We start from the raw sequence: 20,808 nt of genomic DNA, 5'->3' as shown, positions 1-20,808 counted from the left end.
ATAGGGTAATTTATCAAATAAGTAAATCTATTAAGAATAAAGAAAGTCATATTTTTACTGTAAAAGAAAGGAAATATATAAATATGGAGGGAAATAAAATTAACCTTGGGTTTTGGATTAGAATTGGCAGTTATGTTAATTCATGGTTTTTGACATATATAGATAAAGAAACATAATTATAAACGCATGTTTATATATTTGTGTGTACCTAAATATATACATCAATTCCCTAGCTCTGTCCATTGACAGGGTCTGAGACCAGTGACACCCCAAATAGTAATGAGTGTAACAGTGCTGAGATCTGCATGTCTACACTCCATTTTACACTGAAAGGAACCAGGGAAACGTTGAGAAATGATTTATTCTAAGGCAAGGTTAGTTAAACTACAAGGTGATCCTGGTATATTTTGTTTTTACTTAAGAGCAAGAAAACACTAAAGAATGATAAAGACATGTCCATAAGGCTAAATAATCAGCCTGAATGGATAGCGACTGGCCAAACTAATGACAATCTGAGCATCGAAATAAAATAACTGAAATAACCTATTTCTGACAGGATTAGATTACAGGAACAAGGCCTTATTTCTGTAATATTCCTGCCAAAAGTGCATAAACTGATTCTATTCATGAAGAAATATCATACAAACAGAAATTGGGGGACATTATACAAAATAACTGGTCTATGATCTTCAAGAGTTTCAAAGGCATAAAACTCATGCAAAGACTGGGGAACTGTTACAGACTGAAAGAGATCACAGAGACATGACAACTAAGAGTAACGTGAGATTTTAAACTGGATCCTTTTGCTAAGACAACTGGTAAAACCTGAATGGAACATAAGAATTAGATTACAATTATATATCAAAATTAACTTTAAGATTTTATGATTGTGTTATGGTTTTACAGGAGAATGTCCTTGATTATAGGAGAGACAGTACAGTATTGGGGGAGATAGGGCATCAAATTGGCATATTACTTTTAAATCATTCAGGAAAATACATTCTGTAATGCAGAATTACTAAAGAATTGATATTTTTGAGCTGTGGTATTTGAGAAGACTCTTGAGAGTCCCTTGGACTGCAAGGAGATCAAATCAGTCAATCCTAAAGGAAATCAACCCTGAATATTCATTGGAATGACTGATGGCAAAGTGCCAATACTCTGGCCACCTGATGCAAAGAGCTGACTCATTAGAAAAGACCCTGATTCTGGGAAATATTGAAGGCAGGAGAAGAAGCGGGCGACAGAGGATGAGATGGTTGGATAGCATCACTGACTCAACAAACATGAGTTTGAGCAAACTTCAGGAAGTAGGGAAGCACAGGGAAGCCTGATGTGCTACAGTCCATGGGGTCACAAAGAGCTGGATACAACTTAGCGACTAAACAAGAACAATGTATTTCTAACATCTCTGTAAGTTTATGATTCCCCAAATTACAAAATTATCCAAATATCTAAGAGTTCCTTATCGATAAATGTATACACTCAAAGCTCCAGGAATTGAGCTCCTTTTTATCACTGGTGTTATGTAAGACCTAGTAAGACAAGAATTCAATAGTAGAAATAACACATTATGTGTTAAATATGCCTCCAGTTCTATGAGAGGAATTAATGTCTTAATTTATAAATCCAGTAAGTTTAAAACTTAGTGAAGTAACAAAATAGCAGAGCATTAGTGCTGAAAATCTTGTAAGTCATCTATCCCATTACTCCCAGTATTTACCAGCTTCTATCTGTGCTCTTTTATTCGTGCCTCTTCTGGGAAGGAGAATAAAGACCTTTCCCAAATTTCCTTACTTGCAGTATTCAGAGCAGAAAATGTAGATATGTTATGGTTTCACAAAATGGTCTCATTTGGGAAATGCTGATGTATTTCAATTTCCTCATTTTACCTAAAGAAAAATCGAGGCTCAGGAAGATAGAGAGTCTTACCATGGGATCATGTGGTAAGTCTTTACTAGGCAGAAATAATTTACTTAAAATCTCCAGGACGCCCAGCAAAATCTATTTAGCCTTCAGTTCAGTCGCTCAGTCGTGTCAGACTCTTTGTGACCCCATGAATCGCAGCACACCAGGCCTCCCTGTCCATCACCAACTCCCGGAGTCTACCCAAACCCATGTCCATCGAGTCAGTGATGCCATCCAGCCATCTCATCCTCTGTCGTCCCCTTCTCCTCCTGCCCTCAATCCTTCCCAGCATTAGGGTCTTTTCCAATGAGTCAACTCTTCGCATGAGGTGGCCAAAGTATTGGAGTTTCAGCTTCAACATCAGTCCTTCCAGTGAACACCCAGGACTGATCACCTTTAGGATGGACTGGTTGGAATTTAGCCTTGGGGATACTGTTTACATAAAGTTTAATTTGTCAGCTAACTTAGATATAAGCAGGTTGCCCTGCTCTAACTAATCTCTTTAAAATCAAGTAACAAGGTACCATTTTAAGTAGAAATTAAACACATTCAAAGAATATATTAAAGCAAAAATAATTCAGTTTTTTTGTTTTGTGGTTTTGTGTCTGTTCATTTTGTTTTAGAATTTAGTAGGCAGAGTTGCTTGGCTATGAGCTTTTCAAGAAAAGGTACTTTGATTTGTTTTTCCTGGCATGTAGCACATGGTGTATGCATGCACTCTCAGTTGCTAACTCATGTCTGACTTTTTGTAACCCCATGGACTGGGGCCCTCCAGGCTCCTCTGTCCATGGAATTTTCCAGGCAAGAATATTTGAATGAGTCACCATTTCCTTCTCCAGGGATCTTCCCAACCCAGGGATCAAACCAGCCTTTGCATTGGCAGTTGCATTGACAGCTGGGTTCTTTACCATAGAGTACATGGTAGGCATGACCTTAAAAAAGGGGAAAAGTAGCAATCTAAGTAAAGGAAGTTGCTACAGGATGGTTAGGATGCTGTGAATTTCCTTTGCCTAATGGATTTATGTAAGATCCACAATTGAACAGGAACTTTTTTTAACTTGGAGGGGAAATACCAGAAGTATTTTCACTGTTCTATACTGTTCATATACCATGTTCAGCAGATCATGAAGTAACACATACATCATCTGTACTATGTCTCAGACTGAACAAAGTAAAAGAAATCCTAACAGCTCTTGCACTGATTCAGGCCAGCCATATGAAGAAACTTCTTTTGCTTTGAAAACATTCATTGTATTATCTGATAATTAAACATGCATGAGTGGTATCAAATGAAACAATTTAAGAAAAACTACTAAAAGAACAAAGTATTCAGAACAAAATTGATATATTTCTTGATCGACAACATTTTAGTTGGAAAAAATGTAGTACTTTTTCAGTATTTATCCAGAAAAAGAGAGATGTTATGCCTAGTTTAAGACACTATAAAAAAACACATTAGAGAGTCTTTTAAAATAGTTATAATAGTAATTTGTTTACTCAACTACAATAACAATTTTTTAAATTTCTCTATTGGGATCATTTTTAAATAGATATCTGAGGTATGAAAATAATCACTAAACTGTATAACTACATAAAATTTAAATAGTAGCCTTAAACTTCTTCTTTTCCATCTACTTTAAAGAATATTTCTGGATATCACCATCAACTTCACTTCCCTACATTTTTACTTTCTCATCAACAAGGTTAGTAACATTTAAATTTTATTATGTAACCATAATTAAGTCTTCCATGCTTTGCTTATAGGCTAATTCTAAAGAAACGAGAAGTCAACAGTGTTTACGTCATTAAAAACAATACAGATTTTTTAAATGCAAAACCTAACAGGATGTTAATACTACATTTTTTCTGGGACCAATATGCTATATGAAGGATGATTTTACCTAGGGTCAGGACCTAAATATCTTCTCTTTTGTTTTAACCCATCAGTTACTCAAAACCACTCCAAACTGTAATTTACTTTATATCCTAGTTATAGAGTAGTCTGTTTTCTCTGGAGTTTCTAATCACTTACTGCTTTGTTGTTGCATTGCTGCTGTTATTGAAACAAAATATAAGGACTTTTTACTATATCAGTATCTTCCAGCCTCTTATTCATCCAATCTGATGAACAGAATCCATGCTCTTCTTTTTACTGAAAACATTCTTCTTGGAACTCACTGACATTTTGTTTTACTTAATTTTTATTTACTTTGTTACATCAAAGTAACTAAGGAAATTCAAAATAAAAATTGCTTAATATCTCAAATGAGGAGAATCTAAACAGTATTAAGACAACTTAATAACCTGAAAAAATATAGACTTAGATCCATATCTCATACTGTTACAAAAGATAAACTTCAAATTGATCAAAGATATAATGTAAAATTTGAGTACATAGATGTAATAAAAGAAAACATGGGAAAATCCTTTTTATAACTTTGTAGTTGTGAATGCTTTTCTAACCATGACAAACTTCAAAAGTCATAAAAGGAAAATAATTTATAGCAAATGGTAAAAGTCAAGCAAAATCAAATACAAATGACAAACAGAAAAAAAATCTGAAGCCCAGAACACAAACAAAAAGGGCTTATTTCTGAGAAATATAAAGAATTCACAGGAGTGATATCAGAAAGATGGTAGATCAGGAGGACCCAGTCCTTTCCCCCCAATTCCACCTCCTCCACATGACTTAACAAGTACCTATAAAAGCAAACAGATCTGGAAGACGTCTGGAGTACCATTAAGAAACTGCAGGAACCCAGTAGAGCACCAAAAAAACAAGGATGTCTGAACAGAAAAGTATAGGCAGCAATTCACCTGTGTCATCCCATCCTCTAAGCTCACACAGCTTGGTGCCAAAAGAAATGCCCTCAACCACAACTCTCCTCAAATGGGAGAAAAGGAGAGCAGGAAGACACCGGCAGCCTTCATCACCAAGACCTCAACAGCCCTTATCACTGCCATGGACACGAGCGAACTTCACCTCCAAGGACCCTTACAGTCTTTGCTATGTCTATACCTACTTGAGTTGAGGCGGCTCCCTGGAGCCCAGGCCACTGTGCTCTTTCTAGAGGCGCCACTGCTCCCAAACCAAGTTAGAGCTGCCATACCCAGCACTTCACCTGGTACCACCACATACCCTACTCAGCTAGCATTCTCACACCCACCAGTAGGTCAAGATTTATACTCACCAGAGCCAGTCCAAAAACACTGCTCCTTCAGTGTACAAATACCAACAAAGGGCTACAGGAACACAAAAATCAAGGAACCATGAAACCACCAAAGGAACTTTGCAAATTTCTAGTAACTGACCCCCCCCCAAAATTAGAAATCTATGAACTACCTGACAAAGAACTCAAAATAATTGTTTTAAAGAACCTCAGCAAATTTTAAGACAACACAGATAGAAAATTCAACAAAATTAGGGGAAAAATTACATGAATAAAATGAGAAGTTCAATAGAGATAAAAGTCACAAGGAAAGAACAATAACAACAAAAAAACTCTAGAGGTGAAGAACACAATGAATGAAATGAAAAATATAATAGAGTTCCAACCAGCACACTCAATAAAACAGGAGGGAAAAAAACCCTGTGAACTCAAAGACAGGTCATTTTAAATTGACCAGTGAAAAGAAAAATGAATGAGAGTGAAGAAAGTGTATAAGATTTATGGAACACCCATCAAAAGATAAGATGTTTTAAAATCACTACAAAAACTTCAAATAACAAAAGAAGAGATGTATAAAACAACTAAAACAGAAACAGTCAACAGAATTACAACAGTAATTCCACATCAATTAATAATTATATTAAATGTAAATAGATTAAACTCTCCAATAAAAAGGCATAGAGAGGCTAAATGAATTTTTAAAAAATCCAATGACATAGTATCTATAAGAGACTCAATGTAGATTTAAGACTAAAAGTAAAAAGATGAAAAAGACATACCAAAGAGTAACCAAAAGAAAGCAGGATGGCTAAACTTAGATAAAATTGCCTGAAGTCACTCAGTTGTGTCTGACTTTTTGTGACCCCATGGATTGCTAGTCTGCCAGGCCCCTCCATCCATGGAATTTTCCAGGCAAGGATACTGGAGTGGTTTGCCATTTCCTTCTCTAGGGGATCTTCCTGACCCAGGGATTGAACCCGGGTCTCCTGTACCACTGCTGCTGCTAAGTCACTCCAGTCGTGTCCGACTCTGTGCAGCACCACAGACAGCAGCCCACCAGGATTCCCCGTCCCTGGGATTCTCCAGGCAAGAACACTGGAGTGGGTTGCCATTTCCTTCTCCAATGCACGAAAGTGAAAAGTGAAAGTGAAGTTGCTCAGTTGCATCCGACTCTCTGCGACCCCATGGACTGCAGCCTACCAGGCTCGTCCGTCCATGGGACCCTCCAAGCAAGAGTACAGGAGTGGGTTGCCATTGCCTTCTCCTGCACTGCAGGCAGACTCTTTACCATCTGAGCGACCAGGGAAGCCCCATCAGATAAAATAAACTAAGTCAAAACTGTCTCTAAAGACAAAGAAGGTCATCATATGGTGCTCAAGAATCAATTTGGAAGATGCAATAAATATACATGTATTCAACAACAGAGCACTTAAATATGCAAAGCAAATATCAATAGACTTGAAGGGAGAAATCAACAAAAACACAATAATGGTGGAGACTCCACTACCTGACTTTCCATAAAGGATAGAAGAAAGAAAATCAATAAAGAAACCGTTGACTTGAACATCACTATAGATCAAATGGACATAACAAACATATACAGAAGTTTCACTCAAAGGAAGAAGAATACACATTCTTCTCAAGCACACATGGAACATTCTCCAATATAGATTATATGTCTATCATGTGGTCTATCACAGAAAAATCAACTTTTACATGATAGGCCCCAAAAAAGTCTTACATTTAAGAAGATCAAAAGCATTCCAAGTATTTTTTCTGGTCACAATGGAATAAAATTAGAAATTATTAACAGTAAGAAAATAGAAAATTCATGAATACTTGGAAAATAAATAACAAATTCTTGAATATTCATTATGTTATTTTTTTAAAAAGGATAATTTTAAAAATATCTCAAGACAAAATGATAACAATAACACAACATACAAACACTTACAGAATACACCAAAAGCAATATAACAGAAGATTTCATAATGATAAATGCCTACATTTAAAAAAAACCTCACACAATCTAACTTTACATCTCAAAGAACTAGGAAAAAAAAAAAGAACTAGGTCAAAATCAGCAAAAGGAAGAAAACAGCATAAGGAAGAAAATTTAAACAGAAATAAATCAAATAGCAAATAGAAAAACAATAGAAAAATATCAACAAAACTAAGACTTAGTTTTTTGGGAAGAATAAGAGAAATTGGCAAACCATTAGCAAAACTAAGAAAAAGACAGAAGATGCAAGTAAACAAAATTAAAAATGAAAAGGAGACAATACAGTGGACACCTCAGAAATAAAAAGTATCATAAGAGACTATTAAAAACAATTATATGCCAAGAAATTCTCCCATTAGAATAAGTGGATAAATTCCTAGAAAAACACAACCTACCAAAACTAATATGAATGAACTAAAAAGTTTGAACATACCGATAGCAAATGAGGACACTGAATCAGTAATTTAAAACCTCCCAACAAAGAAAACCCCAGGACTAGATGGCTTTGTGGAAGAATTCTACCAAACATTCCAAGAAGATTTAACAGAAATCCTTCTTATATTCTTCCAAAACACAGAGCAGGGAACACTTCCAAATTCATTTTATGAAGCCAGCATCATTCTGACAGCAAAACCAAAGACATTATTAGAAAACTATAAGCCAGTAGCCCTGATGAACAAAGATGCAAAAATCTTTAATAAAATTCTAGAAAATCAAATTCAAGAGCATATTAAAAGGACCATATACCATTATCAAATGCACTTCAATCCCTGGGGTAAAAGGATGGTCAACCATATGCAAATCAACCAATGTGATACACCACACTGACAAAATGAAAGGAAAAAACCACACATTCATCTCAACAGACACAGAAAAAGCATTTGACGAAATTCAACACCCATTCAAGTTAAAAGACTCTCAACAAAATAGGTATGTAAGAAACTTGTATGTGTGCTCAGCTGCTAAGTCATGTCGGACTCTTTGCAACCCCATGGGCTGCAACCTGCCAGGCTCCTCTGTCCTTGGGATTTCCTAGGCAAGAATACTGGAGTGAGATGCCATTTCCTTCTCCAGGGGATCTTCCTGACCCAGGGACTGAACCCATGTCTCCTGCATTTGCAGGCATATTCTTTACCACTGAGCCACCAGGGAAGGCCATATAAGAAACTTACCTCAGCACAATAAAGGTCATATATAAAAAACCCACAGTGGTCATCATAATCCTGTATAAGGCATGAGTGCCTAGTCTCACCACTTCTATTCAACAGAGTACTAGAAGTCCTATCCAGAGCAATGAAAAAAGAAAAAAAAAAAGTGAAAGGCATCTAAAACACAAAGGAAGAAGTAAGATTATTGGTATTTGAGGTTAACATAATCATACATATAGAAAACCTTAAAAGCTCAACAAAACCTGTTAGAACTAATAAATGAATTCAGTAAAACTGAGGATACAAAATCAACATACAAAAATCAGCCACATTTCTATAAGCAAAAAACAAACTATTTGAGAAGAAAATTAAGAAAATCACAATAGCAACAAAATGAATAAAATGTTTAGGAACAGATTTAAGCAAAGTGGTAAAGCTTGTACACTGAATACTATAAAACACTGATAAAAAGAAAGGCTGATTCATGTCAATGTATGACAAAAACCACTACAATATTGTAAAGTAATTAGCCTCCAACTAATAAAAAAAAAAGAAATTTAAAAGACATATATAAATTTGATGGTTGAATGGCATCATCAACTCAATGGGCATGAGTTTGAGCAAACTCCAGGAGACACTGAAAGACAGGGAAGCCTGGAATGCTGCAGTCCATGGGGTCGCAAAGAGTCAGACATGATAGCAAATGAACAACAACAAATATAAATGCAAAGGGATCTTGTGTTCATGGATGAAAAAATTAATATTGCTTAAATGTCTATATTACTTACAGTGGTCTACAGATTCAGTGCAATCCTTATCAAAATCACATCGCCAATCTCTACAGAAATAAAAAAAAATCCTAAAATTTCTGTAGAACCATCGAAGACCCTAAATGGCAAAAGCAATCTTAAGCAAGATGAACAAAACTGAAGACATCATACTTGCTGATCCCAAAATATATTTCAAAGCTATAGTAATCAAAGCACCATGGTACTGACGAGAAACAAAACAAAACAAAAACCAACAAGAGACATATCAACCAATGGAACAGACCAGAAAGCCCAGAAATAAATCCACATGTCTGTAGGCAACTGATCTTTAACAAGAACACCAAGAACACATAATGGAGAAATGACAGTCTTCAATAAATGGTGTTGGAAAAACTGGATATCCACATACAGAACAGGAAATTGCACCCATATCTCAATGCAGAAGATTTCATACCATAAACAAAAATCAACACAAAACAGATTAAAGACTTAAATACTGAAGCCACAAAACTACTAAAAGGAAATACAGGAAATGAGCTTCTCTTAGTCTAAGCAATGATTTTTTTAGATATGATACCAAAAGACCAGGCAACAAAAACAAAAATAGAAAAGCAGGACTGCATGAAACTAAAAAGCTTCTGCACAGCAAAGGAAATAATCAACAGAGTGAAAAGGCAACCTACACAACGGGAGAAACATTTGCAAACCATGAATCTGATTAGGGATTAATATCCAAAATATAGGTGCTGCCCAGGTGGCACAGTGGTAAAGAATCCACCTGCCAATGCAGGAGACACAAGATATGTGGGTTCAATCCCTGGGTCAGGAAGATCCCCTGGAGTAGGAAACGGCAAGCTGCTCCAGTATTCTTGCCTGAAAAATCCCATGGACAGAGAAGCCTGGCAGGGTACAGTCCACGGGACCACAAAGGGTCAGACACGACTGAGTGATTGAGCATGCGCACACACACACATCCAAAACACAGAAGGAACTCATACATACGTACTCAATATCAAAAACCCCCAAATAACCCAATTAAAAAATGAGTTGAGGAACTAAATAGACATTTTCTCAAAGGAAGACATACAAATGACCAACAGGAATATGAAAACATGCTCATCATCACAATAATCAGGGAAATGCAAATCAAACTCATAATGAGGTTATTAACTCACAGCTAATAGAATGGCTGTGATCAAAAGACAAGAGATAAGAAGTGTTGGTGAAGATATGAGAAAAGGAGTGCTTGCCCTTACTGCAATCAGACTAAAGGAAGAAAGCTTGTCAACTGCTTAAACAAATGCATAGTACGGTATGAATTATTTGATTAAGGCAGTAACCATCAGAATCCTTCCATTGTGAAAATACACTTTGCTCTTTATAATTATCTGTAAGTGGTACTCTGAAATCATATGAATATCTTTTCCCCAAAAAAATCTCTACTTAACTTTTTATTTAGTTTAGAACGTAAACTCCACAAGGGCAGAGGATAAAAGTCCCTTTTATTCACTGCTGTATTCCCAGTGCTTAGAGAAGAATTTAGCACAGAGCAGACCTTAATAAGTATGTATTGAATTAACCATCATTTGTTGTATACCTCTGTATTCTCTATGAGACTGAACAACTTACAGGCAAGGGCTATTTCTTTACCTTTGTATTTGCACAAAATAAGCATAGTTTTGTACTTAGCAAATAATAATAACTAAATAAAGGCTATTTATGTTAATTTTTAAGGACCACAGATAAATCAGCTATAATATATAGGCCTAACATGTTTTTTGTCTATAAAGTGTTAAAAATAACATATATCTAATTATAATACTGTTAAAAATAGTAAAAGCTATTTTAGAGGGCGGCGGTGCGGCCGAGGGGCCAGCGCGGACCCCGGGCGGCCCGGGCGCTAGTTCTGGGCCGCACCTCTCTCCCCGTTCAACCTCGCCGGGAGTCGGGGGCGGGCTGCGCAAAGGTGACTTAGAGAGACCTTGCGGTGCCGCCCTGGGTCGCGCCTCCCAGCTGGGCTGGAGGGGAGGAGGAGGGATAGGCCGAGCGCATTAGTGCGGGAGCCGCGAGCTGCGTCGGGCGGAGCGCGCCGCCGGGGGGAGCCCCGACCCCGGCCCAGGTGAGGAATTTTAAATTGGAACAGGAACAAGAAAAAAACAAAATTTTATCAGAAGCGCTGGCGACTCTAGCCACTGAACATCACGAATTAGAGCAGTCTCTGGTTAAAGGTTCCCCGCCTCTGAGCATCTTTAGTGAGGATGAGTTCTATGATGCTCTGTCAGATTCCGAGTCCGAAGGGTCCCTGAGCAGACTGGAAGCAGTGACGGCACACTCCTTTGACGAGGAAGCAGAACCCCCGAGCAGCAGACAGCACAGAATGTCCGAGGGCAAGGACTGTGGTGGTGGAGACGCACTCTCCAATGGCATCAAAAAACACAGAACAAGCCTGCCCTCCCCTATGTTTTCCAGAAATGACTTCAGTATCTGGAGCATCCTCAGAAAATGTATTGGAATGGAACTCTCCAAGATCACCATGCCCGTTATATTTAAGGAGCCTGTGAGCTTCCTCCAGCGACTCACTGAGTATATGGAGCATACATACCTCATCCACAAGGCCAGCTCGTTTGCTAATCCTGTGGAAAGGATGCAGTGTGTAGCTGCATTTGCTGTCTCCGCTGTTGCTTCTCAGTGGGAACGCACTGGAAAGCCTTTCAACCCACTTCTGGGAGAGACTTACGAATTAGTGCGAGATGACCTTGGTTTCAGACTCATCTCTGAGCAGGTCAGCCATCACCCACCCATTAGTGCATTTCATGCTGAAGGATTAAACAATGATTTCATCTTTCATGGCTCAATCTATCCCAAACTGAAGTTCTGGGGGAAGAGCGTAGAAGCAGAACCCAAAGGAACCATCATGTTGGAGCTTCTTGAACACAATGAAGCATATACGTGGACGAATCCTACCTGCTGTGTGCACAACATCATCGTGGGAAAGCTCTGGATTGAGCAATACGGCAACGTGGAGATCACAAACCACAAGACTGGGGACAAATGTGTGTTGAATTTTAAGCCGTGCGGCCTTTTTGGTAAAGAATTACACAAAATTGAAGGCTACATTCAAGATAAAAGCAAAAAGAAGCTCTGTGCCCTCTACAGGAAATGGACAGAATGTTTGTACAGTGTTGACCCAGCCACATTTGATGCTTACAAAAAAAATGGTAAGAAAAATACTGAAGAGAAGAAGAATAGAAAACAGGTGAGCGCTTCTGAGGAGTCGGATGAAATGCCAATGCCGGATTCCGAGAGCGTGTTCGTCATCCCCGGGAGCGTCCTCCTGTGGCGAATAGCCCCGCGGCTTCCGAACTCAGCCCAGATGTACAATTTTACTAGCTTTGCAATGGTTTTAAATGAAGTAGACAAGGAGATGGAGAGCGTGATCCCTAAGACAGACTGCAGGCTGTGGCCTGACCTCAGAGCCATGGAGAACGGGGAAATAGATCAAGCTAGTGAAGAAAAAAAGCGACTCGAGGAGAAACAGCGAGCAGCCCGAAAGAACAGGTCCAAGTCGGAGGAGGACTCGAAGACGAGGTGGTTCCATTAAGGCCCTAATCCCTACAGCGGAGCCCAGGACTGGCTTTATTCAGGCAGCTACTGGGACAGAAACTACTTCAATTTGCCTGACATTTATTAAAATGTAGACAAGTTGGGGCGTTTTGACGCATCTGCAGATAAGTCTTAAACCTATGTTTTAAAATTTTCTTCCTTGGTTTCTACTCATCTTAAAAAAAAAAAATGGAAAAAACCCTCTCATGATAACTTGCACTTCACCCAACAGAAGTGGGGTATAGGGTGATACCAGTGATGAAAGTCTTAAGAAAAATGGGTAATTCTGCTATCCGGTCGTGCTTCTTTGGAATACTATTTTATACAGAGGTATGGGAAACTGCTGGCGAATATGCTTTTGATGGTTGCTGTTACCATATTTACCGAAGGTTTATACCTAAATGTAACTTTAGCTTTATTGAATTATATAGTAACCCAGATCAAGTTATTTTGAATATTTTTATGCCGTCATGCTTGAATGTTTTAGATTTAACTTTGAAATGTTTAAAATTCTCCTGTACAAGGTTTATATGCTCAAATATAGAGGTGTATGTCATTTTGTAAAGAAAAAAAAAAGCTATTTTAATATTTCCTTTTAAAACAAAAAGTAAAGCAAAAATTCTACTAATTTGAAATCAAAGGTTCTCAGAAAAAAAAGCACTAAGTTATATAATATATGACATGAATTTTTGTCAGTTTCACTTTGCTAGATCACATGTTTAATGGTGTTTTACTGATACAATGCTAAAATGCCAAATTACTTAGCAAGCAATACTAAATTACTTTACCTGTAATGTTTTTAATGTTTCCTTCAATCCTTCTATTTCTTTTTCCTTTATTTCTGTAGCAAGTTGAAATCTTCCCTTTAAGCAAAAAACTATATTTCACTAATTTCCAATGTAAGTGACATTAACAGAGAAAACAAGAGTTCAAGAATCAAAATCTCTACTTAAAACTAAATACTTCACAGACTTTAAACTTGTAACTGTACTATAACCTGTATTTCTAGTGATTACAAAATATCACAAAATTACAATAAGGTCTATACAAGATTACAAATATCATGAAATGGAAAACCTCATCATAACAATAAATCATTTTATCAGTAGAGCATTCCTGAGAACTTATGGACACTATATAATTATTTAATTCATATAGCTACTAATAAATATATTCTAATTAATAAGACAATTACATTTGTTTAATAAATATAGGGATATTATAAAAATTTTTAAGAAAGTTCTTTTGCTAAAAATAGCTATAAATTTTAATATTATAAATGGCATATCTTTTGATATAATAAAAACACGTATTAACTATTTTACTGTGTTTTAAAGAATGTAATTTCATTTAAAAGGCATTAAAAACATATTATACTAAATAGAAACACTGCAGTATAGTGGAAAGAGCATTAATTTAAAGGCTGAAGAAATCTAGGTTCTAGTTTCAACTTTACCACTTCAAAATGGGAGCTTCAGCAAGTCATTTAAATCTTACTAGGCCTCAATACTCTTAACTGTAAAATGATAAGAGCTGAAGTAACAGGATTCCCTTAAATCCTTCCTGTTTCTAAGATTTTAGGAAATTAATAGTCTCCATTGTTTATTACTGATGCACCTTTCCATTATAGTGAACAATTGATCATTAAAAGCATTTAACTATGTTTCAAATTATTAAAAAATTAATAAATACCTTTTCTTCTTCCAAGGCACACACCTTCATTTGCAACTGAAAAAGAATTTTAAAAATCAAAATACAGGTAAATGAAATGTTACCAGTGATTTACACCGGTCAATGAGACTATGTGTGTGCTAAGTCGCTTCAGTGGTATCCAACTCTTTGCAACCCAATGGTCTGCAGCCTGCCAGGCTCCTCTGTCCACGGGATTATCCAGGCAAGAATATTGGAGTGGGCTGCCATGCCCTCCTCCAGGGGATATTCCTGACCCAAGAATTGAACCTGTGTCTCTCATGTCTCCTGCATCAGGAGCAGGTTCTTCACTACTAGTGCCACCTGGGAAGCCCAGTGAGACTACAGAAATGTCTATATTGTTTGAATTTAGTATAACGTGATTATGTTTTTACACTGAGAAAATAAATAATAAAAATATAAAATGGAGGGAAAAGGCAGTCACCAAAGTAAATGAACAATTTAATCTTATGATCACAGTATCAATCATCCTTGAACATTTTTTCCCCCAGTTTCTTACATGTTTCAGTATGTTGCATCTACTCACAAACAATAACATATAACATTTTCTAAAAGCACACTTTATGAAATTGATATAGTTTATATTTGCACTGACAGTATTTTCTGAAATTTTTAAAAAATGCATTGTCAGTCTAATAAATAATGACATTTTAAAACAGGAAAACTAAAGTGAACTTGCCAAAGAAAACTAATTAAATATTCCAAGCAACACAAGGATACTAGGCAAAGTTGTTAAGAAATAAAACTTCTTTGGCATTTCTCCATCTCATTTTCCATATTCCTCACTTACATTCAAAAACTCTTCTTTAAAAAAAAAAAAAGAAACAAATATTTTTTAAAGGAAAAAGAAAAAATAAAAGAATGCAATAGCACTTTCTCCTCTAACCTCTGATACCTAGATTTCTTTCTTGCCCAGAGTCCCTTGTGGTGACAGAGACTTAAGACTTGCTCTCCGCTAAGGAATACTATGCTGTAGAGTTGGTTTCTGCTTCCTTACCCTTCAATTAAAACTCCCATAACTTAAGTAAAGCTAATTCAGACTACAAGGAAGAAGTTTACCATCTGCTCAAACAACTAAGCTAAGCCACAGTGTAAATTATCCATAACCTTAACCCACTAGTAATTTAGGTTATATAGGTTTATTTCTTTTTGTGCATTTCTTTCTAAACACACACACTTGTATGGAGATAAAAACAAAAAGAGGGAAGGAAAAAGGAAGAAAAAATGGTGATGTTGGCATGGCTATAGGAAAAGCACTTTCAGAGTATATTTTCCTTAGGCACATTTCTTATATTTTATAACTAGGTACTGAACAGAAATTTGAGGCAGAAAAGAAGAGCTATACAATTTAGGATTCAAAATAATGGAAGGGGTTGTTTTTCATTTCTTTAAAATATTTTTCCTTTATTTTTTCTATTTTTCTACTGATTTTTCCTTTATTTGCTGATACTTGAAATTTACAGAGGTGAATGATAATCATATCTCCTCATCCTTTATATCTCCCTACTTGCATCTCAGCTTTTCACCAGTGTTATAATTCTTGCTTAGGTAAAAAAATAATATGAAAACGTAAGCTACTGGATATGCTAATTAAAGAAAGAGGGGAGGAGGCAAAGAAAGAGCAAGAATACACATTCACTTACATAGTTTATTTAGGACAAATTAAAACACCTCTCCAAGAAAATAATTTTCTCCTTAATTAAGTCATTCTACTACATTACAGTATTATCAGTTGTAATTCAAAATAACCTTGTTCATCTCCTGCTTCCAATAACACACTTTCTGTCTTCAGTGACTATGAAGAACATGTCATAATATTCATGAGAAGTGGGAAAAATGCAATATTTAAAACTGTAGTGTTTTTCTATCCTTAAGAAATTACCTGCTTTTTAAGAACTGCCATGGCTTCTTGGTGTTGCTTTGCTAATGTTTCCTTTTGATTCTGAAGAGTTTCCTATTTTAAAAATTATGAAAAGTTAAAACATAAATTACAGCAACTCAGTTTTAAATTTGTATTGGATTCACAAATAAAACATCTTCATTGTACATATTATTTTAGGCTCTTAAGATGCAACTTACGACAATTTTATGATTTTTTTAACTGTCATGAACTCAGTATACAATAATTTTGCTTCCAGTTGCTTCTTCATGATAAAACATATTGCTTTTTAAAATTTTAAACTCTGAATAAAGCTCACTCTAAAGTTTTCTTCAAGAAAATATCATCAAAATTATTAACAGTCCAATACACAAGTAGACTAGTTTTAAGAGTTTAAAAAAAAAACAATTACCTAAGCACAAGTGTTTACATAACCTACGATTCTTTAAACTCATTGAAATAATTTTTTACAAAATCAGAAGTACCATAGAGCATTTAAAAAAAAATTCATATACACAATTCCATTTCTTTACTCTCCACCTTTTTTTAGTTGAAGTTGTGTCCTGTCCTTTAGATGCAAGATGAATTTTTCTTCTACCTTTATCAAATAATTCTTATAATTTAAAAATTAGATCTAAAACTGACAACCACTTTCAAATGTTTCTTTTATTTTATTCCATAGTCCTACATATACATTGATTTATCAATTAAAAAAAAATTTTTTAATGATCTACTGATCTATTATGATAGTTGGGAATTTGGCTTTCTTGTACAACCATAATCCTACATGTCCTCCCTCTATTCTTCCAACAGAGTTATATAAAAAATGTGACAAATATTAATAGTATTTATACTCTTGTAACTATGCAATTTTTATTCAATGCTAAGCCACATGGTATATCATGATTACTTTTCTACTCTCATACAACTTTTATTTTTTCTGAAGCCAGCAATTACTTTAAAATATTTTAATTCTCATAACTAATTTTTAAAAATAATATGCCATTTCCAAAGTCTGTATCAATTGGTTCAGCTGCAAAAAATAGAAAAGGCAAAGTAAGAAGATCCTAAGAATGACTTAAGAAATCCCAAACTGCATAGGAAACCAGACATTAAAAATTTTTTTGGCCAAACCATGTGGCTTGGAGGATCTTAGTTCCCTGACCAGGGATTCAACCTGGGCCCCAGCAGTGAAAGCACCAAGTCCTAACCACTGGACCACGAGGGAATTACCCCCAAATCAGGCATCTAGAAAACCTGTAGATATTGGACAAAATTTTTCAGAGGCTACTTCCCAGTTTATTAAGACTCTAATCTACTGCTGCAACAAGGAAAGAATGAATTTATAGGAAATGTCAGGGACAAGTACTTTGAGGAGAAGATTATGAAGTAGGTGTGAACTCCAGCTCTCTCCCCACTTTTTGTGAATAGCTGTAAATCTAGAAATAGGAGATTTCCATGTGCATGCTCAGTTGCTAAGTCATGCCTGACTGTGACCCCTTGGACTACAGCCCAAAAAGATCCTCTGTCTATGTGATTTCTCAAGCAAGAATACTGGAGTGGATTGCTATTTCCTTCTCCAGGATCTTTCTGACCCAGGGATTGAACCTGCATCTACTGTTAGGCAGGCAAATTCTTTATCACTGAGCCACCTGAGAAGCCCAATCATACCCATATTGGTGTTAAAACACTACTGTTCACCATTCAAGAACCCAAAGGGTGAACATTTGTTCAAGACCTTAAGACCATAAATAAATAACCACTTCCCCAACTCATGATAGCACTGAGCCCAAATACTATTTTATCTTCAGGGCCTCCTGAATCTATATATTTTACTACTATATATTTGTGTGTTCTGCTTTCTGTTGTGTACCTTTAGATCAAGATAGTTTCACCTGCTTGTTTTGTCCTGGAAGAGTCAACAATTTACCTAAACAGTTATGCTTCAGGGGTTTACTGAGGAATTTAGGACCTTAAATCTCCCTGTAACTCTACACTTATTCAATATGTAGGCAAGTTTTTGCTACGATCTAAAGATAAAAAGAGCTCTAAGACTAACTCTATTCATCTATTTACTGTTTAAGCTCATAAAGGACATGAAAATTAAAAAAAAAAACCCTTTAGTATTTTGTAAGAATAAAGTACATTATTTAGGGTATAATTTACCCCAAGAGGGGTAAATCTATCATTCCTGACAAATTATGAGCCATTCAGTAATTTCTAAGACTGCTTACTAAGAGAAAATTAGGAAGTTGTCTAGATTTCACTGACTACTACAGATATTGGATCATTTAAGTCCTCAGTAAAGGAACTTTTCCCTTAGGAACTTAAACAAAAACAAGAATATTGTCATTTAAAAATAACTTTTCAACAGCCCCCCCACACACACACATGCAGTTAGAGCCCTCCAAACTGTCATAAAGCTTTCTCTCTATTTGTATCTGAGCAGATTCAGACAAGTCCTTAATACTCTAAGAGAAAACTACAAGTATCGGCAGGGCCCAACTGCTTACTACAATCTTCCCCTTTACCCACTGGCAAAATTCTACTCCTTATTTAAGGATAGTATTAGCAGCAGCCAAACTAGCAGAAGCTTCTACTGACTTGTTTAAGGATCTTGTTTAAATTTGACAGTTCTATATGCTGAACAAGCCTGGACACTTACTAAAAACACATTTCTCAGCAAGCAGGCTTACTTCCTATAAATTTTTTATTACTTTCTCCCTCATACATTTCAACTCAGTGCTATCCTTTAAAGATTGCTACCCTTTTTCTAACTACCCAAAGAAGAGGAATTTCACGAGATCTAGCCTCTGTTCAAACAATCACTATGCCTCAAATGGATTTATTAAAAACTCCTAGAAAATCTGGGTTTAATATTGCATGCTTAGTCATTCAGTCATGTCTGACTCTGCGACCCCACAGACTGTAGTCTGCCAGGCTTCTCTGTTCATGGGGATTCTCCAGGCAAGAATACTGGAGTGGGTTGCCATGCCCCCCCTCCAGGGGATCTTCCCAACCCAGGGACTGAACCCAGGTCTTATCTGTTGATATATCATTTTCTGAAACTGAAATGGGAACCATCAGGTAAGATATACTGTAAGAGTCTCAACTGACCCCTAAAACAAAACTCTACCAGAGGTAAAACCAGTCCAGATGACAGTACTTACCCACTCAGCAGAGTTTGCCAAGTGTCAAGAGATAACAGAGTTAACATAAAACTATCAATAATATCAAGGTTATTTGGAATAGTATCTGGAGTATTCCATGATTTTGTAATACCATAAAAACAATGAGAGTTTCTAACCTCAATAGGATTACCAATTAAAATGAACAACAGTTATTAAGTACTCTAATGCTTCCTAAAGAGGTGGCTATCATGAAACCACACTATACAGTATAATAAAGCCTAAAGGAAATATCCCAGTTTATCTTTATGACACACAGGCAGCCCTCAGTTAGCTCCTGGCCCAAAGATACTCTAAAAAGCTAAATCTTCCTGGAGATAAAAACAACAGCAACAACAAACAGTGTATTCTGGAATGCCCACAACTGGCTCCAGAGTCTGAAAAGAATACATGGTTGTAAAATACAAGAGAATCCCTGACACTTTCAGGACAGACACTTGGTGGCACCAGAGAACCTCAATGGAACTCTGCAAACATTTACAAGAAATTACCCATTGGGAACATTAGCATTGGTGGGGTAATTTTAATAAGATTTTTGAGGATGTCTCTGGTGCAAATCTTATGTCTCCCTCACAATCCTAGTAAAATTGTTATTCTTCTAAACCCAAGCTTCAGGACCCCTCACTGAACGTGTCCAAATGGATTTCCTAAAATCAACACTTGCAAAGGCTTCTGAATGTGTTCTGATCATCTTACTACTTTTCTGGATGGATTGAAACTTTTTATTGAGAGAGAGCTATAATTATGATAGTGGGAAAAAATTATTTGATTTTGTGCTCCCAGTATTTCCAGTAACAGAGGCACTTTCTACTAGACCTATTATTAGGGAATCTTGCAAAGTCTTGTCATTTATTTGGATATTTCATTGTCCCAATCATTCCCAATCTTGAGAGAAAGTAGAAAGTTAATGGCATCTTAAATCTTATGACCCAGCAATCCCACTTCTGGGCATACACACCGAGGAAACCAGATCTGAAAGAGACACGTGCACCACAATGTTCATCGCAGCACTGTTTATAATAGCCAGGACATAGAAGCAATCCAGATGCCCATCAGCAGACGAATGGATGAGGAAGCTGTGGGACATATACACCATGGAATATTACTCAGCCATTAAAAAGAATTCACTTGAATCAGTTCTAATGAGATGGATGAAACGAGCCCATTATACAGAGCGAAGTAAGCCAGAAAGATAGACCATTACAGTATACTAACACATATATAAGGAATTTAGAAAGATGGAAACGATAACCCTATATGCAAAACAGAAAAAGAGACTCAGATGTATAGAACAGACTTGTGGACTCTGGGAGAAGGTGAGGGTGGGATGTTTCAAGAGAACAGCATTGAAACATGTATATTATCTAGGGTGAAACAGATCACCAGCCCAGGTTGGGTGCATGAGACAAGTGCTCGGGCCTGGTGCACTG

General features: G+C 36.4%; 1 protein-coding gene and 1 pseudogene across 1 annotated transcript in view; one reads left to right on the top strand and one right to left on the bottom strand.

The window, feature by feature from the left end:
- CCDC73 (coiled-coil domain containing 73) overlaps positions 1-20,808 on the bottom strand; it is a 151,990-nt gene that overhangs the window by 67,298 nt on the left and 63,884 nt on the right. The window contains exons 4-6 of the mRNA XM_020911278.2: positions 16,194-16,265; positions 14,294-14,329; positions 13,390-13,464 (exon numbers count right to left, since the gene is read on the bottom strand). Of these exons, the coding sequence (XP_020766937.2) occupies positions 13,390-13,464; positions 14,294-14,329; positions 16,194-16,265 (183 nt within the window). The remainder of the gene's footprint in view (positions 1-13,389; positions 13,465-14,293; positions 14,330-16,193; positions 16,266-20,808) is intronic.
- LOC139037106 (oxysterol-binding protein-related protein 1 pseudogene) lies at positions 10,968-13,140 on the top strand (annotated as a pseudogene).

Source organism: Odocoileus virginianus, chromosome 10, assembly GCF_023699985.2.
Source record: "Odocoileus virginianus isolate 20LAN1187 ecotype Illinois chromosome 10, Ovbor_1.2, whole genome shotgun sequence".
Classification (NCBI taxonomy): Eukaryota; Metazoa; Chordata; class Mammalia; order Artiodactyla; family Cervidae; genus Odocoileus; species Odocoileus virginianus.
The sequence above is the reverse complement of the archived record's forward strand: the minus strand, read 5'-3'. Positions and strand labels throughout refer to the sequence as shown.